This window comes from Heliconius melpomene, chromosome 12 (genome assembly GCF_056956725.1).
Source record: "Heliconius melpomene rosina isolate 202511_hmr_F chromosome 12, ASM5695672v1, whole genome shotgun sequence".
In the NCBI taxonomy this organism is placed as follows: domain Eukaryota; kingdom Metazoa; phylum Arthropoda; class Insecta; order Lepidoptera; family Nymphalidae; genus Heliconius; species Heliconius melpomene.
In genome coordinates this window covers 15,751,363-15,771,641 of record NC_140400.1, presented here as the reverse complement: position 1 = coordinate 15,771,641, position 20,279 = coordinate 15,751,363, and the positions used below count along the sequence as shown (strand labels likewise).

At 31.9% G+C, this 20,279-nt stretch overlaps 1 protein-coding gene across 1 annotated transcript in view; it reads right to left on the bottom strand.

The window, feature by feature from the left end:
- The window catches only part of Cht6 (Chitinase 6), a 58,875-nt gene that overhangs the window by 13,730 nt on the left and 24,866 nt on the right, over positions 1-20,279 (bottom strand). The window contains exons 2-5 of the mRNA XM_085194854.1: positions 14,642-14,696; positions 7,635-7,820; positions 5,538-5,689; positions 4,497-4,729 (exon numbers count right to left, since the gene is read on the bottom strand). Of these exons, the coding sequence (XP_085050980.1) occupies positions 4,497-4,729; positions 5,538-5,689; positions 7,635-7,820; positions 14,642-14,696 (626 nt within the window). The remainder of the gene's footprint in view (positions 1-4,496; positions 4,730-5,537; positions 5,690-7,634; positions 7,821-14,641; positions 14,697-20,279) is intronic.

Genomic DNA, 20,279 nt, shown 5'->3' with positions numbered 1-20,279 from the left:
TTGTGGGTTTGATTCCCACTCGGAGAACTAAATATTTAATTTTCATTTTCCCGCGTGGGTAACGTTGCAAAAGTGAGCCACGGAAATGTCTTAATAAAAAAGAAATAACTTTACAACAAATCAGCATCTTCATATTATCAAACCCTTACAAAATATTGTTCAGTACTTTAATTATGCAAAATTTGATTTGAAATATCTTATAAATTATGAAATATGAATGACAGTTTAAACAAAATACTTCTGTTGTGTGAATTTAATGTCAGTGTTACCATCGCTGTTCCGAAATGCAAAGTAAACAGAGCGTCGTGTCGAGACGAATTGAATCATTTACGTCATTATACGTACTATGATAGTCATTAGGGTCACTATGCTTATATGTTATTAGAAGAATATAATGCAATATATTATTTCATAGATCAAACAAAATGTTTAAAATGTATCATTTTTTTAGTAGAACGCAATAAGTATGAGTTTAAAACATACTCGATGGAAAGCTAAAACTAGAAAAATTTCAATACATTTTTCGCAATACATGCACGTTGTTAGTTGTTATATAGTTGTTGAAATATATTTATCATTGACTTGTGAGCTAGAAGAATAAGTGTCAAAACACTACATTTTTCACTGGGCGTCGTTGAGTTGTGGATATTAACGCCGCCCTTTTCCCTAAGAGAACACATAATTGTCCCTAAATGGAGTTTCCAATCAATACTTTATATATTACATATATTTGTAAGCGAATACAGGCTGATGATGTATGTATGCATGATGTATTTGATCTCTTGCAACATTTTCAAGGTTAAAACCACGCGGTTATCCCACTGCTGAAGTACCGTTCATTACATATTCACAGCGTACCATTGTCTCAACATGGTATCTTTGCAATCGTAAATTATGATAAGATGGACTCTTTGGTTATTACAAAAGAATCACTTTTTGTTTTTCAAACCATCTGACAAAGTAGATAACATTAATACCACTACTTAAATAGTGACTTTTTGACCAATTTTCGAACCATTATACAGGGTGAGTCATATTGAACTTTCCGATTTCAATAAGGTGTGTATTAAAAACAAAGCGACATGCAGTAAAAATTATTTTATTGTTTGAAAGCACATAACATGCAGTTTTAATTTAGTTGGTTTTAAAAATGATATCCTGTAAATGTCTACCTCCATTGACCACACACTGCTGAAGCCTTTCCCGGAAGTTGTCCATTACTCGTCGAGTCATATTCAGCGGAATAGCATTGATTTCTTCCGTGATTGCAGCCTTCAGTTCATCGATGGTTCGGGGACGATGCGTGTACACCTTTTCCTTCAGGTAACCCCAGAGAAAGAAATCGCAGGGGGTTAAATCAGGTGATCTCGGCGGCCACCCAACGTCACCTCGCAAAGAAATGAGATGACCGGGAAACATTTGTCGCAGGATTTCCATTGAACGCCTGGATGTATGGGCTGTAGCACCATCTTGTTGGAACCAGATGTTATCGTTGTCATGATTCTGCGTTAATTCCTCCAATTTCGGTTTCAGAAAAGTTTCAAGCATGTCGCAATACCGAGCAGAGGTAACTGTGACGACTTGACCATCTTCTTCAAAAAAATAGGGACCCCACACACCAAACTCTGCAATAGCGCACCACACTGTCACTCGAGGGCTGTGAAGTGGTCGTTCGTGTAGGTTTCGTGGGTTATTCTCAGCCCAGTATCGAAAATTCTGTTTGTTGACAGTTCCGGCGAGGTGAAAATGTGCCTCATCACTGAAGATCAAAACAGCAGTGCGGGGGATCTGCTGAATGTCGCGGCATAAATTTGTTCGTGTGTCTAAGTCTCTAACTGTTAATTCTTGCACTACCTGAATCTTGTATGGGTGAAATTTAAGGTCTCTATGCAGTATTCTGCGGACACTACTGAAAGAACAGAACGCCGAGGGGATTGTTGAATTGAAGCCCGCACTCTATCCACGTTTTCCGCTGACGTTGACGTCCTAATTCGGCCTTGTGGTCTTGTTTTTAATGCTGATGATGTTGCTCTAAAATTTGATACCCAATTTCTGATTGTTGGTCCAGTGGGAATGGGATCACGTCGACCAATAGCAAAATGTAAACGGAACGCACGCTGTGTTGTGATCACGGAGCCGCCATTTTTAATAAACTCTTCAACTACGAACGCACGATGTTGTCCCGACCAAGCCATTGCTCACACTAAAACTGCATGTCATGGCGCGTCTAATGACACCATCCCCACCCTTCTACTCCTTCCCTTCTTCGTGCAACGTCCTTCCAAAACCGGAAAGTTCAATATGACTCACCCTGTATGTTGAGTAGTGGAACTCAACCCTCACTTTTGTCTTCTTACGAGAGTAGGAAAATGAAACTTATTCATTTCTCCTAATGGTAATCGGACTGAAAGACAAATAATGTACCACTACGCAAATTAAAACTTCTTACATAATATATTTGACTTTTGACACAAATCTTATTACATTATGAAATGTTCTGAATTCTGTTAGCACAAAAATGTCATTCATAAAACAGTACCAGATTTTATGCATAATTATATTCCTTTATGCGTGATTTCAAAACTAAATAAATATTCTATTAATGACTCTCACTCTCTCAATTACTTATAAAAAATAATATTATATATGAACCCATGATCTTCATATTAAACTTAATGAATATCAACTGAGATATGACAATCTCAATCATTGCTCACGTTAATGTCTTAATATGCTTGATATTCTACCACCGATTGAATGCGACATACTTCGACACGCATGACTTTATGACATGTTTATTGAATGGCTTAAGTAAAAGGCTTAATAAGATTTAGATTTATAGTATAATTATGACAATGCTGTAAGTAAAAAAATCTCTAAAAGAGCCCGTAAATATTACAAATTGGTAACTAATCAACTCCAAAAAAATTACTTGTTCAATTTAGTGTAAGTACTCGTTTATTTTTTTACTCGTACTTCACTTTAGGATTTCATAATTTAAAATATTTTATAGTAAAATTATTCATCAAAAAGGAGGCATGGCAGAGGAGGATAAGCATCTGATTGTAAATACACTGGTCGTTGGTTCGTATACGTGGCAACGTATTATATTCATTATCCCGCTTGGGTAAGAAGGGGGGGTGTCGAATCCCGCAACTTAACACGCAGTATCTCCAATTTCCAGAATTAGCTGACAAACGAGTTAACTCTTATCCACTAAGCTTTTCCTTTGCACCACACAATCGAAAATTAAGCAATAAGTTGACATTGAATTAGATTATTAAGTAACGGACCAGTACAAGTGAGTATGTGACACTGGTGACGCAACACTAGTATATATTCACACCTCGATTTAGCATCAATGGCCGACCTATTTAAAACGAACTTGAACGTACGTGGGTGCCAGTAATTATATTTGCTTAGAATATTTGCGTCTGTTAATATAATGAAGAAATCGTAAAAATGGCCCTTTTTGTTTGTTTACTGTTGAAAGATTTGGGTTTCAACTTATATTTTGTAATAGTAGAGCAAACAAGCTAACTCTGTATGGAAGGATGTTTATATAAAAAAAAATTAAACCCATTTGCTTTGAATAACACCCTGTCTACTGTTTTGTATATCAATGATATTTTTTCGGAAATAAATTATATATTCGCTTATTGCGCAACAAAAAATTTATTTTTTTTATCCGAGCATGAAATCCATATTCTTAAATATCTGTTCTTTTCAAAGTATATTAAAGAATTTATAATCCAAATACATTTAAAATTCAGTTTCCAAATTAGTAATTTAAAATTCAGTTTCTTAATTAGTAATTTGGAATCCGAATTTTAAAACAAAACTATTCCAAACAAAGCCAGGACGCTCAATAATACTAGTAAAATGAATAATGAACAAACTTTCTAAATCCTAACATTTGTGTCGTCACACGCGGATTTAATTGTTTTAGCTATTAATTTTATAGTCACCATACGTATATAGAAATAACAATAGTAATAAATAATAATATAAATTTAATAACAATAATTAAAAATAATATGACGTTGCTTAAAATTATCTTTCTTGCTTCATTTCATAATAAAACTTTGTACAAGAGTTATTGGTATTGCAATGTTTTAATTAATCAATATCAATTAATATTAATAATTATTAAGCTTTAAGCTAGATTTTTTCTATTAAGGTTAATATTTTTATAACCAAAAAAAATAAATACATATTTATTGCCTAGATTTTTTTTTACGATTTCGTATTTTCTTGTACAACAAGTAGTTATTGACATGATAGTGCCCGCACGCAGCTCGGGTTTCGTAATTTTTAAAACTCCAGTCAAATTTTAGTGTAAAACAACGGTTGTGTAAATTTTATTCTATTGGAATTTCAACTTACTCTAAGTATAGTGAAATTAACTATCGCAACATTAAAAATCTCAATAAAATTAATAAAACAAAAAAAAACACCTAGAAGAATAAGAAAGTTTAATTAAATATAACGCTTACCGATTCAAAGTCTTAACGTCGAATCCCTTCTGTATATACTCTATTCCAGCTGGCACAGCCATGGTGAGCAAGAGACGGGGTTTGCCGCTCTTCTCTGATTCTCTTTCAAACTCCTCTCGTAACTCCTTCACTAATCTGGCATAGTTTTCCCTGTCTTTCGGTTTGCCACCGTCCCTGAACGCTGGGTACTCCCAGTCCAAGTCCAGACCGTCGAAGTGGTTTTGTCTAAGAAACTGTTGAAGGATATGAAGCTATTATATAACTGTTGAAGCTATTATAATTTCTATTTAAATACTTTATATATTTTTTAGAAAACGTATAAAAAAAATATGGGATTTGAACCCACGACTCTAGTTTGTTCGTGGGAACATTCAAAGGTTCTAAACAACTTCTATATGTTATTATAAAAATAATATTAGAAGGAATGTTAGCAATGTCAGTACATTCACTAGTAAATTGCCAGAGGCCAAACATCCGCCTGCACTTTAATAACGTCTAATGATAAGAGAAAGTGTAAACAACTTGCAGTATCTAGCTTTCAAAATCTGCGATTAGACTGAAATAAGTATTATCTGTTAAATATTTTTCGCTGTAAATTCTATAAATATATTCTTCATTCTTCTTCATGAGTCCGTCGTGGCCCAGGGTCACAGAGGCTTAGATGTGGTTGTGGATACGAATCGCATTTATTGCATCGCTAGTAATTATTATATCAAAAGAGCAAATTATTTTTCCCTTTTCTTTCACAATATATCCCGCAAATAAGAGGATAGGCAGAGGCAGTCACCGCCCTATTTTCGAGACCTTGCATTTTGAGTCGTGAAACTCTACGCCGCGGATTGTCTTATTATCTGAGCAAGAATATGAAAACTATTTATTTTTCGAGTTGGAATTGAACCCATAATTGTTACGTTTACAGCACTACACTGTGCCGCTGCCCCACGACGGCATCTATAAATGTTACTATGTGCAACTTACTAATTACCACATTAATAAAAGTTAAATAGTAAAAAAATAAGAAAAATATGGAAAAACACTTACCTTAATAGCATTCCTAACAAATTCTTTCCTCCTGTCCTTAGCCGCGACCATCGGGGAGAACCTTGAGGAACCCTCATTCCAGCCGCCGATAGCGAGTAACGTCTTCAAATTCTTATTATATGTTTTCAGTCCATTGAATTTGGCGTAACCACCTAGAGAAAGAAAAAAAACCAATTATTTTTATATGTAATTGACAAAAATAGTGCTAGTGACTGACACTCTACGACCAAAAATACACAACGTTGAAATTTAGCATGTATGATATGATGAGTTTTCTTATAAAATCCCACAAGAATGTTATGAATTTTCGGAGGTGCGCCTACTACTAACCATAGAGCCCAATAGTTACAATACTAAAATACAGTTGAACTCGACGACGAGTTTAATGCGTATATATGACACAATGTGACGCAGGATGTATGCGTAATAGTATGCGTACTAAATATTATGCACACCACTGTACATACGCGAATTTAACTCGTGCCTATATTCACAAGCTTCATAAACTTTTTATCGGATTATACGGGAGCTCTAAGAGAGGGTATTCCGAAATTCCTACGAGAATAAAAAAATGGATTTTACGTTTTATAATCTTGCTAATCTGATAATAATAAAAATTAGAAACATACAATACTTAAGAGTTACATAACTATAATGTATTGCAATACATCGATTTCCAAATCAATATAGAACAATCTATTATTGACACTAATATTTTTGATTCCATTTTCGATTCGATAATTATTATAAATACTTTATTTTTTAATACGATATCGATATCGGATGCGAGCGATTATCGATATCATTATTTCTATAAACGTGTATTATAAGATACAATAGAAGGATACGTTTTTACGTTTTTAAATACAAACGGATATGGTTTTCGATGTAATAATCTTAAAATGCCAATAATAGTTTGTTTTAATTCAAACAACATGTAAATGGATTTATATTATTTTTGCATTACATATATGGATATGTAGATATCGGAAAGGATATAAACATTTTTTATTAAATATATATAATAACGCCCTTACGTTTTTTGCTTTCCGTGCAGTTTAGAGTTATTGCGTGGCGGAACACAACGCCCAACTTCAAGAACCAAAAAAACCCAACCCAATCAATAACAAGATAAGCTACTTCCGGTACCCAACCTATCATATACATTATTATTTAATATAATATGTTTAATTTTTATGTAGATTTTCTCCTTTTCTAATATGTCTGCGTACATAGTAATTGTTCCATTCCTTTAACCGCAGTCAAACGTTGATAGTGATAACGCGTGGAACGAAAGTTTCTTTGCAAAGTATGATATAACCGACGTGATACAATCTTTCTAGATAATACGTACTTTTACAGTAGTCTAGTCTATACTGGACATTACTTATGTAATAATTATTAGTCTCTAGGCAACTGTGTTTGTGTGGACTTTGAGACGTAAGCTGCAAAATCCAATATTTCCTGTTTTCGTAGACATTTTGAGAAACCCTCTCTTAGTGCTAGTATGCACTTCCCAACTTACTTCATATTTTTACATGCCAAATTTTAACTTTTTAAGTTCATTAGTTTCGTCTATTTGTTGTTTATTATTTACTCAGTAATGAAAGACTTATAATCGTACATATAATATGTAGATATATAACATATAAATCATATTAAAAGTAACAGACTAAGCTGCAACAGGATAATTGCATTTAACTAGAATCTAATTAGACACTAAAGTATGATACTATCAAAAAGTCCAACATTCAAATCTTCATTGAACGAAGTGAATTGTATGTAATCTGCACAAGGACATCGGTATTCTTTATACGTTATCCTGCTAGCTCAGTGGTGTGTCTTTGGCTGTCAACCATAGGTCATAGGTTGTATCGTTGTGCGCCATCGGACGACAAATATTTTTTTTCTATTTGGCCAGTATGTATTTTATGCTAATAATATCCCATTGAAAATACATTAAATATTTTTTTTACTAAATACGTAGTAACGATAGTGTTCTGCCTTATCAATTAACATACCTAATAATAATCGTAGATCCAGTATATTGTAAATTTAGTTCCTATATCAACAATACATATAACATAATTTCCATACCTTTTTCAATATCCTGGTATTTGTCAAACGGCTTTAAAGTGTTGTCCTTTGTGAATCCTCCGAAGGCGTACACGAGGTGAGTGCAGAGGTAAGGGTTGATGTTCTGAGGGTTGAATTTAGCTGTGCCCGGCCTGTACACCGACCAGTTTGTGTAGTAGCAGACCACGCGGGGTGAACTTGATAGTACTGAAAAAGAATGTAAATTATATTAAAATGAAAGAAAAAATTGTTAAGGCAGTCTATATATACCCACCCTTAGTTTACCGGATAACATCCCCTTTTAAAATTTATTTAGTATGTCACTACTCTACTTCTAACCTATTTTACGATACCTCACATGTCAAATACGGTCAGTCATTTGAACTGCTGCACACTGTAATACAAATAAATATACATGCATACTCTCTAAACACTGCTATTGACGCAGTCAGGTATTTATTACGTTATAAATAAATCCATTTAAACCATTAACGGTAAAACATAACAAAATAGGTTAAAAACCATACAACTCTATTACTCAATGCCTGTTTAACTTAATAGTTGAATTCTTCTTAAGCAATTTGCATAGAAAACACCATGAACATTAATTTTCTTTGGTGTTAACTTTTTATTGATTATTTTTTATTTGAAAAGTAACTGAAGTAATATATAATAAGATATGAGGCATATTCACATTTATTAATTCGATGGAATGAATGTTGATTTTTCAAGCGGACAATTCGGAGCTCACCGCCGAGCTTTGCACACTTCACTTATGTATATAGATTATATGTAAAATAATACTGTATATATATAGCTATATATTTCCTAGATATGAGATTCGAATCTGCATCGCATCTATTCACTTTCTTTTGTTTTATATACGGACATACTCGTCAATGTACACAAAAGTAGGAAGTACCTTTGAAATGCAAGCACAATAAACTTTCATTTTCTTGGCTAACTCTAGTAAAAAGTAAAGGTTTTTCTGTTAGACACAATGAGCCATTGTACCACCCGCTGCCACTAGTAGCAACGGCCTTATACGAGTGAGTATGCAGACTTGTTCTACACGTTCTAAATAAATATGTGGCGCATCATCTGCCAATAAAAGAATGTTACGGATTCAATTTTCACTGGAAGAATTAAATTATTTTTATTTCTTCGTTCCGTCTCGAAAATGGAAACGGAGTGTTTTAACATTAGACTTCCTCTGTCTACTCTAAGATATGCAAAATACAGCTGAAACTAAATTAACCGGAATATTCAGAAACTTAATCGTTAAGCATCTCCCAAAGCGAAGTACCTACTTAGTGAAAATAATTCATTCCCCGAGTGAGATTCAAACCCACATCGTCCGTCAGATGGCCTCAAAAATTGCAAATTTTACCAACATTTAAATAGAGATACAACTATGTTTACATTTATCTTATCTACAATAGAAGCAAATTATGTATTTTAAAATAAACAATTCAAAGGCAATGCCCTCGTATAAGAAGTTTACTTCACATATGCATACATACATGGATTCCATATAGGGTGATTCACGATTACGTTCTGTTCCTTTGTATTCTGAACAATGGTGGACTATAGTCGCAGCTTAAAACAATGTTTTTTTAGCAATTTTAAGAATTCTACATTCAATAATATCTATCTGTCTATATGTATATGTAAAGACACAGATATATTGTTTTATGAAAAAAAAAATGACTAGGACTTTGTTGATTTAAATAATAGATTTTATTATGTTATTAAACTTTACACTATATCCTGAATATAGCAGGGTAGACAGAGAGAACCTTGTGTTATGACACTCAGTTCCCCAATTTCCATTCAATTTTCGAGATGTTTCGTGTTGAGTGACAGATCTTAACATTGCGTTTTATCTTGTTACCAGAGCGAGAAAATGAAAACAACTTATTTCCACGGGGGATTGAATTCACAACGTTGTGCCACCGCGGCTTCTAGTAATAATAATAATAATAACCCCCCCAAGGGATCACCTTGTCGTGGTGGGGGGGCTTACGGATTTTAGGTACAGGTTAATATTTAATGTTATAACATCGAACACATGCTATGTAATCACTAAAGAAGGCCACTAAGAACTTGGCTAACCATATCCAAACCAACGATCCCAAACCCCTTTTTGTACTATGAAGAAAAGTAATCACAGATATAATTTACGGCCGCTTCCCGGAGTTCGTCGGGGCGCACCTGGAGCCGACGCTGGGTGTCTCAGTATACGGGCCGTCGGCGATGAGGAGCTGAGCAGGCGGGCTCTCATCGGGCTAGATCCCGAAAATAATACAGCCGAACAATCACCATCATTGTCACCGATTTCATCTCTTCATCCTTTTTCATCGCCTTCTTCATCAAATTATTCATACACATCTTCACCTACGTCTTCATCTTCTCATTCAGTACGTAATATGATTTTGGAGGATGTTGTACAGGAGGCTAATGCCAATGTATCTGTACCCACCTTCATGATCCCTAAAGTACGCAATAAATGGAGTAGAGAAATGAACGAATTTATCCTGCGTACATATTTACATCTTACATTACTAGAAACTCATACTAACACCTACCTTCTACCGTTATATACCAAATTCATAGAAAAATATCCTCATATGAAAGTAACTCGTCAACGTGTTGGAGATCAAAGAAGGGCTATAGTACGTAATAAATTATTGCCACAAAATATAATAGACAAAATTTATCAAGAAGTAAAAAAAGAACTAGAAAATGTAATTAGTACAGACCAACAGCTTCCAACAAATAATAACATGTTAAATTCACAAGATGGGCAAAGAATGAAATGGAATGAACAATATAACGAAGCTATACTCAGAGCATACTTTAAAATAACACGTTTAGAAACGAATAAGACCGCCTACAGAAAATACCTTCACCAAGACTTTATTACCAGATTTCCGCATTTATCCCACATTTCAGAGCAAAGAATAGCAGACCAGAGGAGATCTATTGTCAAAAATAAACTTTTATCCGCCGAAAAAATAGAAGATATTAGAATTCAAATAGCTGAAGAATTACAAATAGAGGTTCAAAATTATCAATCAGAGATTAATGTTGCTAATACAAATAATACCAACAATGAGGAATTAGATTACTTTGATAACTACACTGATGAATTACTAAATAATACAAATAACTGCAATCCAGATCAACAAACAAATTTAGAAAGAAATATAGAAATAGACAACACATTTAATGAATGTTTGGCGTACTTCACGAATACTGAACCCACTAAAAGAAACCATATACCTAGGCAGAGATCATCCAAAAAATTGGCGCGAATAATAGAATATATAAACACAATATTGTTACCAGAATATATTAATAAAGATACAACTTTTCAATCATTTCAAACCGTGATATATTGTTCTGCGTGGACAGCAGCAAAAATGAATGGTGCAAAACTAAGAACTACACCAAATGTTATTGTTACAAAAACAAAATCTAAAGTAAAGAAACCAAAATGGCAGACCCGACTCGAGAAAAAAGTAAAAGATTTGAGAACTAAAATAGCTCGATTAACACAATTCATAAAAGGTAATAGAAGTAAGAAATTAATTCATCATGTAAAGTTAATAAAAAGTAATTACAAAATCCATTCTACGCACGAAGAACCAAATACAGAACTGTTCCATTTTCTCGACACCCTTAAACAAAAACTTACATTAACAAACAGTAGATTACAAAGATACAAAATATGTACATTGCGTAAAACTCAAAATAATTTATTTTTATCTAATGAGAAACAGTTTTATAGAAATCTAAAAAATTCAACGAAAAATGATATTGAAAATTCAGTACAAACTACACCGACAGCAGATGATTTTCATAAGTATTGGACCTCAATCTGGGAAAATCCGGTTGAGCATAATTTCAGTGCGGATTGGATTAATTATGAACAAATGCAAAATCAGATTAAAACAGATATGAAATTTGATGAAATAACTCTTGGCATGTTGCAATTAACAATAGAAAAATTAAGTAATTGGAAGGCACCTGGATCCGACTTTATCCACAATTTTTGGTACAAGAAATTTACATATATACATAAACATCTTCTTAAGCACATTAATCACTTCATTCAAAATCCACATGATATGCCTGAATATATTACAGTTGGAATCACATATATGATCCCGAAAGATTCAAATAGTCTTAATGATCCCTCAAAGTATAGACCCATCACTTGTTTGCAATCAATATACAAAATAATTACATCTTGCCTTGCAAAAATTATTTATAATTATTTAGAAGATAACAAGATCCTTGCAGAAGAACAAAAAGGTTGTAAAAAGTTTAGCCAGGGTTGTAAAGAGCAATTAATAGTAGATTCTGTAATATTAAAACAAGCCCATCAAAAGAAAAAAGACATTTTTACTATGTATATTGATTACAGAAAAGCTTATGATTCAATTCCACATTCTTGGTTATTACAAGTGTTAGATATATATAAAATACACCCAACCATACAACAGTTTTTAAAAAATACTATAAGCCAATGGACAACAAAATTAAAATTAACAAATTTAGATAACACGATAGATACTGTTCCAATTAAAATCACACGCGGTATATTTCAAGGCGACGCATTGAGTCCTTTGTGGTTCTGCCTTGCTTTGAATCCTTTGTCCAATATTTTAAATTCGGTGCAAGCTGGATATAAACTAAAATTCAATAATGATTCGGTAAACAAAACTAAATATAAGATAATAAATCACTTACTATATATGGACGATATTAAATTATACGCTGAAACGAAAGAAGACCTAAATAAACTAGTAAATTTAACGGAAACATTTTCTCAAGATATTTGTATGGAATTTGGAATAGACAAATGTAAAATTAATTCAAGTAAAGCAGGACAAAATTATATGCACGACTATTTACTGAAGAATGGAGAACGTATAGAACCATTAATGGAAAATGAAACATACAAATATCTGGGGTATATTCAGTCAAAATTAACACATCAAGAAGTCAAAGCAAATTTAACTAAACAGTTCAAACATAGACTTAATTCTATACTTAAATCGAAACTTAACTCAAAAAATACTATAAAAGCGATTAATAGTTATGCAATCCCCATTCTTACGTATTCATTTGGAATCATATCTTGGAACAAGACCGAATTAAAAAATCTGCAACGCATTATTAATACAAATTTGACTAAAAATCGTAAACATCACCCTAGGTCGTGTGTGCAGAGAATGACATTACAGCGGATTGATGGCGGCAGAGGGCTAATAGATATAGTAAACTTACACAACAAGCAGATAACAAACCTAAGAAAATATTTCCATTTTAAAAGTAACACATCCACATTTCATGAATCTATAGTAGAAAATGATTTAAAGCTCAGTACACTTAATCTTAAGGATAAACATTTACTAGAAAGTGATCCACATACAGAAAGACGCACTAAAATTCAAGAATGGGCCCGGAAATCTCTTCATGGAAGACATCTGAGCGAACTAAGTCAGAATTACGTCGACAAAACAGCGTCGAACGAATGGCTTAGACGCGGTGAACTCTTCCCTGAGACCGAAGGGTTCATGTTGGCGATCCAAGATCAGGTGATAGAGACAAAAAACTACCAAAAATATATTATAAAAAAGTCCAATTTAAATACCGATATATGTAGACGATGCAATAGGGCTTCTGAAACGATACAACATATAACCGGTGCTTGTATGTCAATTGCTCAGACTGATTACAAACACCGGCACGATCAGGTTGCACATATAATCCATCAAAAATTAGCAATAAAATATAAACTGAGTTCCGCATTACCAGTACCATATTACAAATACACCCCAGAATGTATATTGGAAAACGAATTTTATCGGTTATATTTTGATAGAGCTATATTGACTGATAAAACTGTACCATACAATAGACCGGACATCACATTCATAGATAAAATTAATAAAACTGCACAAATTATAGACATTGCAATACCGAATTCTCATAATTTACAAACCACTTTTTCAGAAAAACTTACAAAATATGAAGAATTAAAAGACGAAATCATTAGAATGTGGAAATTGAAAAAAGTAACAATAGTACCAGTAGTAATCTCTAGCACAGGTGTCATTCCCAAAAATCTTCACCAATCCATTAAAACATTAGATTTGCCCCCATATACATATGCCCTTCTACAAAAAGCAGCGATTTTAAACACATGCAGGATTGTTAGGAAATTTTTAAGCATCACAAATTGTTAATTTCATTATTCATATGTATATATATATTATATTTGGCTTTCACTTGACTTAGGTCCGTGACTGTCAATATGCCGGTATTAACTTACCGAGACTACGAAGTAGAATAAATAATAATAATAATAATAATACGTACTGTTCTTTAATTATGGGATGATTATAGTTCATAATTAATTAAATAAATACACTTTTACACACTGGCATTTTTCACACTGTCAAATTCATGACTAAATAATTGGCGGGAAATCATTGAGTTACTTTTTTAATTGCGATTGTTTTATTACATCAATATTCAAATACATTATGGTAATAATAAAATTTTACTAGTAATAAATTTATTATAATATATAAAAATATCAATATACAATATGTATAATGTTAAAATAATGATCACATTTTTCTGAAACCTGGGTAGTACATACTATTTTAGGACATTGATTTATACCTAAAGACAGTATTATATTAACAAATGTGAATATTTTAACCGATTCTTACAGTCTTTTTGTATTAACTTTTTTATAAATTATATTTTTTATAAATAAAATTCTAAAATATGGTAAATGTAACTTTCAATAAATTAAATCATATTTTACATTGCTAAGATGATGACAGCAAAATTAATAAAATTGACATGAGAAGTATATGTAATACAATACATAATTATTTTTCATTTATACTAACAATAAAAATATTTAAAAGAACATTTTTAAACCACAATAGCTACTACTTACATACTTTATACAAATTATTAAAACACAATTTATTTCTTACCTGGTGTTGCCAATGTGATAATGGCTATTAATATTGACAGCCACGTTGTGTGTTCCTGTAACAAAAATATTTAAAGTTTAATAAAACAATATCTTCCTTTATTTAATTTTTATACATATAAAAATACGAACTAATACAAATTTAAGAATCACTCGATTCGATGGAGCAGAGATCGGAACACCTAGCGATTAGAAGCGTAATTTTCCTCCAATATCATTGGTATTGTATTTTTAAAGATCCAAGGTCTCCCTCTTCCTCTCTTACCGATGTTACCTCTCTCTTGATGAGTTAAATAATAAATTAAACTCTTCGACAAGATGTCGAAGAATTAAATTTATTATATGGGTCATAATCAGAAAAAGTGTCCTTTTTGTGTCTTTTCTTGTCCCGCTACTTTGAATGCGTTTTAAAAATACAATTTTAAAGATAATTTAAATATTTTGCCATTTACGATAAATTTATTTATTAACTTAAAGATTTTTGTAATATTTTAAATGTATTATGGCAAATAATAGTATTTGTTGTTAGTTGCAAAAAACCTTTCAAAATGCTTCCATACAATTTTTCGTGTCCCATTCACCACTTTACTTTTTAAGAATTGATTTGTTACGAATGTTTATGGTTTTATTTGATTTCAGATATGTTTATATTACTTTACTTTATGCATAATATTAAATAGAACTACTTTTATTGATACGTTATTTAATAAACAATATATATTAGTTAAGTAAATTTGTCCCAAAATATTGTCTTTTTGTTACTCAGGGCTAGTAACGTACAATTAAATTATGAATGCAATTATTTTGGATGGTGTTTAATATTAGTTTTTATTGTGGCACCATACTTCTAAAAGTCAATGCTGTCGTAGCTACAACAAGTAGTGTTCTCGCAGCAGTAGAGGGGTTCAAATGTTTTAGAGGGAATGCGTGAAATTACATCTCAGGGTTATAAACGGCTTTTATTTTGGTAAGTATTCTATAATTTCGTTTTCTTGTTTATGTTATTTGCTTCTTTTTACAAAATCTCAAAAAAGAACTTAAGTGCTTGCAGATGCAACACGTGGCTTATGAGCAAATATTTAAAAGGGTTAGAATTTCTCAGATTTCATTCTCAATTTCGTTATATTTCGTTACGTAACGAAATTGAGAAAATATGAAGCCTAGTTCACAATTACGGTACCAATGTTTTCTTATATATGTTTATAATAAAATTGTATCGAACCGGTGCTTGTATATGGAAGATATGTATATAAGAAAAAAAAATTGCTGGCATATGAAAAAAACTATTAGTGACTTTTCATAAAATAAAGTAACCAAAAATAATGATTTTTAAGTTTTTTGCTTGTTTGCTTGTTTGTCTGTGTTTGTGCACGCTAATCTCATCACTTTTAGTTTTTAGATTTAGATAGATAGATTAGAGATAGATTTAGTTAAAAATATTTTTTATTCTGCCTGAAATTTGTTGTGATTTTGTGATTATTATTTTTTGATAAATATTTTTGTATTTTCAGTAAGCGTCATGGCTCCTATGTCAAGTGCTGAAATACATAAAAGATATAGAGAACGTCTTAAAAAGACCAATCCTATTAAATATGAAGATATGCGGAATAAACACTTACAAAGAATTAAACTTAATTCCAGTGATAACGACTCAAATTTTGATATATTTTAAAGTGGATTTAATTTTATCATTAACTTTGTGATCTCTAACTAGAAATATAAGTTTATTACGTTACTAACTAGCATTATTATATTGTTCATATTGTCAGTTTGTTATGTTTTCTTCTTACATTTATAATCTGTTAATTCAACGATTGAATCTTTAAAATTTTAATCTGTGTCTCATTAAATAAAAAAAATAATATTTTATTCATATAATATCCTTATTTTGTTGTGTATAATGCCTTATGACATCAGTTTCGTAACAAACATTATCAGTGTTGTTACTTATCAGTTACGTTACGAATTCGAAAATGTCCACTTTTCTGATTATGACCCATATGTTTTTATAACATAAAAAAATATTACAAAATTATGGAATATCTAATTGATTCGTCATTATAAAATGACTCAATATAATTTTTAGTTAAGATTACGTCTTAATATTTAAATGGCATTTAAGACGTAACGTAACCGGAACAAAACACTAATAAAAGGCCAACTGCTATAAATAAGCGCACACTTCTCAATTGACCTAGAATATAATATGTTTTTTTAAGTCGTTAGCACTATAAACAAAATAAATAATTAAATGACGATAATAAATTAATATGATTTTTAGGGTTCCGTACCCAATGCGTTAGGCGGGACCATATTACTAGCATTTCACAGATTATGTATTTTTGTTGCTTCATAACAACAACCAGTAAAAAATCTAATAAGATAAGTATTTATGGGAGTCCCATGCAATAAACGTTATTTTTTTTCTCCTTCATAACGTTATTTTTTTTTCTCATTCTAAAACCATAAACAAAAAAAAAATACTTGTACGACAGCGTTTTGAATGATAAGGCGATAGTATATCCAGATCCAAAATCATCATTCCCCCAAAACCACTCGGGGGAATGATGAATTTATTTTCATTTGCTCGCTCTGGTGATATGGCGTTGAATTCTGCCACTCAATAGACATTGTCTTAGATATTCCTCTTCTTATTTGCCTCTGAAAAAAGCGTGAAGCCTTAAACAATAAATAAGTTTTAACCGTAATATATAAAATGCCGTTTTTTATGAAAGTTAATAATATTAATTTAATAATATTAATTTAGCTCCGATCTACAATAGACTACTACTGACTCTAACACGGTTATCCAGATTTACGATTACGATTTATTTAAGTATTTGAATGAAAGATGTATTAGAAAGCCTTAAAATTAGATATAAAATTTTTATGTTCATTTTATAATATTACAAAACAAGTAAATCAGATTCAACAGTTTGGTCAGTCTCCTGGAATTGGTGCCGGGACCATATTAAATATGGTCTAGCACTTGGTAAGGCTGAAACGACCAATTAATATTTATAAATTATAAGAAATATTTATTGATATTTGCAAATATATTTAATTAGGCCGTCGCGTCGAGGCAAAGCGTCATGCGAGCACTCATCGGTTGAAGGTTCGATTCTCATTGGGGGATTGAAATATTTTCATTTTCACTCTCTAGTTGAGTTATATATAATACAATATGTCCTCTATCACAATTTGAAGCCAGGACCATTGTTCTTAGACATAAATGTCCTACCGCTACTACTTTTTAAATGTATAGGTAATACATTATCATAATTACGCAGTCGTATAATTAAAAAAAAATGTAGGCAAACAAGAAAATTACTTAAGAAAGTTGTTTATAAAATTAACTAGACACGTTTGACTTACATGGATTGATTTCAAAGTAGTGATATAATTTAAATTTCAATTTGGAAATGCCAGTTACCTAGTGTGAAAAGGAAATTTATAAACATCTAAACAAATTCACAAACGTCGACAACATGTAAGCAATGAACGAGCAAACTGCATCAAACCCACAACCATCCCGTTTACACTCAGATCCTAGCCATTGCGCCACGGCGGCCTAGCAAAACAATCAAATAGCTTATAAATAATAATATATGAAACATTTCTTTAATGAGAGAAAATATGCCATAGATACATAGTGTCACGCTAAATCCCCAGACGAGTGCACTTCCTTTCGTTTTGAGGACGATGCGTTTCGAATGCAACTGTAAATGCAAGTCTTTGTATGAACTAAACCAGGCCGTTCTATTTATAATTACTTAAAGGTCGGTTCTATAGATATTTTTTTCATTTAAACACTAAAACGTTTTCAAAATAAGCAGAAGGTAGAGTGTTTTGTTGAAAAAAATAATATTTTTATCTATTTCTACCTTTTGGTTAACTTTAATTGATCTATTAATTTGGTTAACTTTAAGTCAATGTTTTTACAAAAGGGAGAATCCTCAACAAACAAGTAGCGTAAGCAATTCTTCTCAAGCATTTTACTTTTCGTGTTCAGTGGCAGAGTTCAACTCCGCTCTTCGTCTTGTTACTGGAGCGAGGAAACGAAAGTAATTCTTTCCACCGAGTGAGAATTCAATCCACAACCAACTCGTTTAGCTGCATCACTAAGCAACGACGGCCTCAATTTCAAAGATATTATTTACAAATTAACCGCAAAGATCCAATAAGCAAGTAAAGCATTTACTTTACCATAAATTATAAATCAGATATGAGGTTTATGCTTATAAATTATATGTAATACTGTTACAGTAGTTATGGAGAGCCCGTCACGGATGTTTTCGTCGCTAACTTACGTAAAAATATTGCGTTGCCATATGGAAAAACATTTTTCCTTACTTCCTAGTGCTGTGGCAAGGCTAAAAGGTTTTTAAAGTCAGTACGAAATTTTCTTTGTTATTAATTTATGAAAGTTAAAAAAGAAGCTTCCCGCTTTTAACTGCAAAGCCGGGTAGCTAGGGGGAACCTACTCGTACCCTGAATTTTCGAGACAATGCTTATTGAGTGGCGAAATTGAAAACCGCACTTTGTCTTCTTTGCTTCTTTACGTACAGATAGAGAGACAGGATATATCGAAATTCTTAAAAAAAATGGGATTTACAATTTTCAAAGTATACGTATAAGTATATTTAAAGCTTTTTAATTTGATTTACACTTTAAAAAAAATGCAAAAATCCATAGCTACAGAAACTACCTGCATTCCGTTTCAATGACCGAAGCTTATTTCCAACAGTTGAGTCATAGAATTATTATGCAAAGTTATGTTGTTTTAATTGTATCACTATAATCGCAGCTTTATGTTATAAGTATATATTATGTAAGTTTTTTATTTTTTAAGAAAAATATTATTATGTCTTTTACTAGGATATCTAAGTTATATTACTGGAATGTATTTAATGGATATTTTATTTGAGCTTTAAGCTATATCTCATATATAGTAGAGTAGACAAAAGGAACCTAGTGATCTTAATCTTAACTTTAAGACACTGCCTTCATCACTTCCCACTCAATTTCCGAGATATTTCAAGCTGTAAGGCGTAACTTAACACCGCACTTTGTCTTGTTACCAGAGATATACTAGCGATAAAATAAAGATATAAATAATTTATACCCACGAATGGGAATGGAAGCCACAACCGTGCCTTACAGGCAGATGCTGTGATGTTCTACTTATAATAAATTAAAAGTCACCAATGAATCACACAAAAGCCCGCATACCATAGTCATACAAAACTATGTCGGAAATGCCTTAAAGGCAAATTAGTCTCGACCGTTCTACATTAATTATAATAGAACATAAATATTCAATGTCCGTACGTACTGTTACTCGACCAAATGTACGGAGTACTAACTGTTGGTGGTCCTTTTATGTTATTGAGAACGAAGTCAAAGAACGACTTGCATATACCTAAGTATGGTCATCTATTTAGCGGTAAATGGGGAACCTAAAACGTAATGCCTTAAGAATTGGAAGAACGGAAATGTTTTAATGGAAACGAACACTAGGTTCCCAGGTTTTCTCTACCTATCCTATATAAAAGTTCTGGGGGTGCTTATTGAATTACCTAAAACTATTATAAATTAATTAAAAATTATAACATTTTTGATACTATTATATTTGTTAA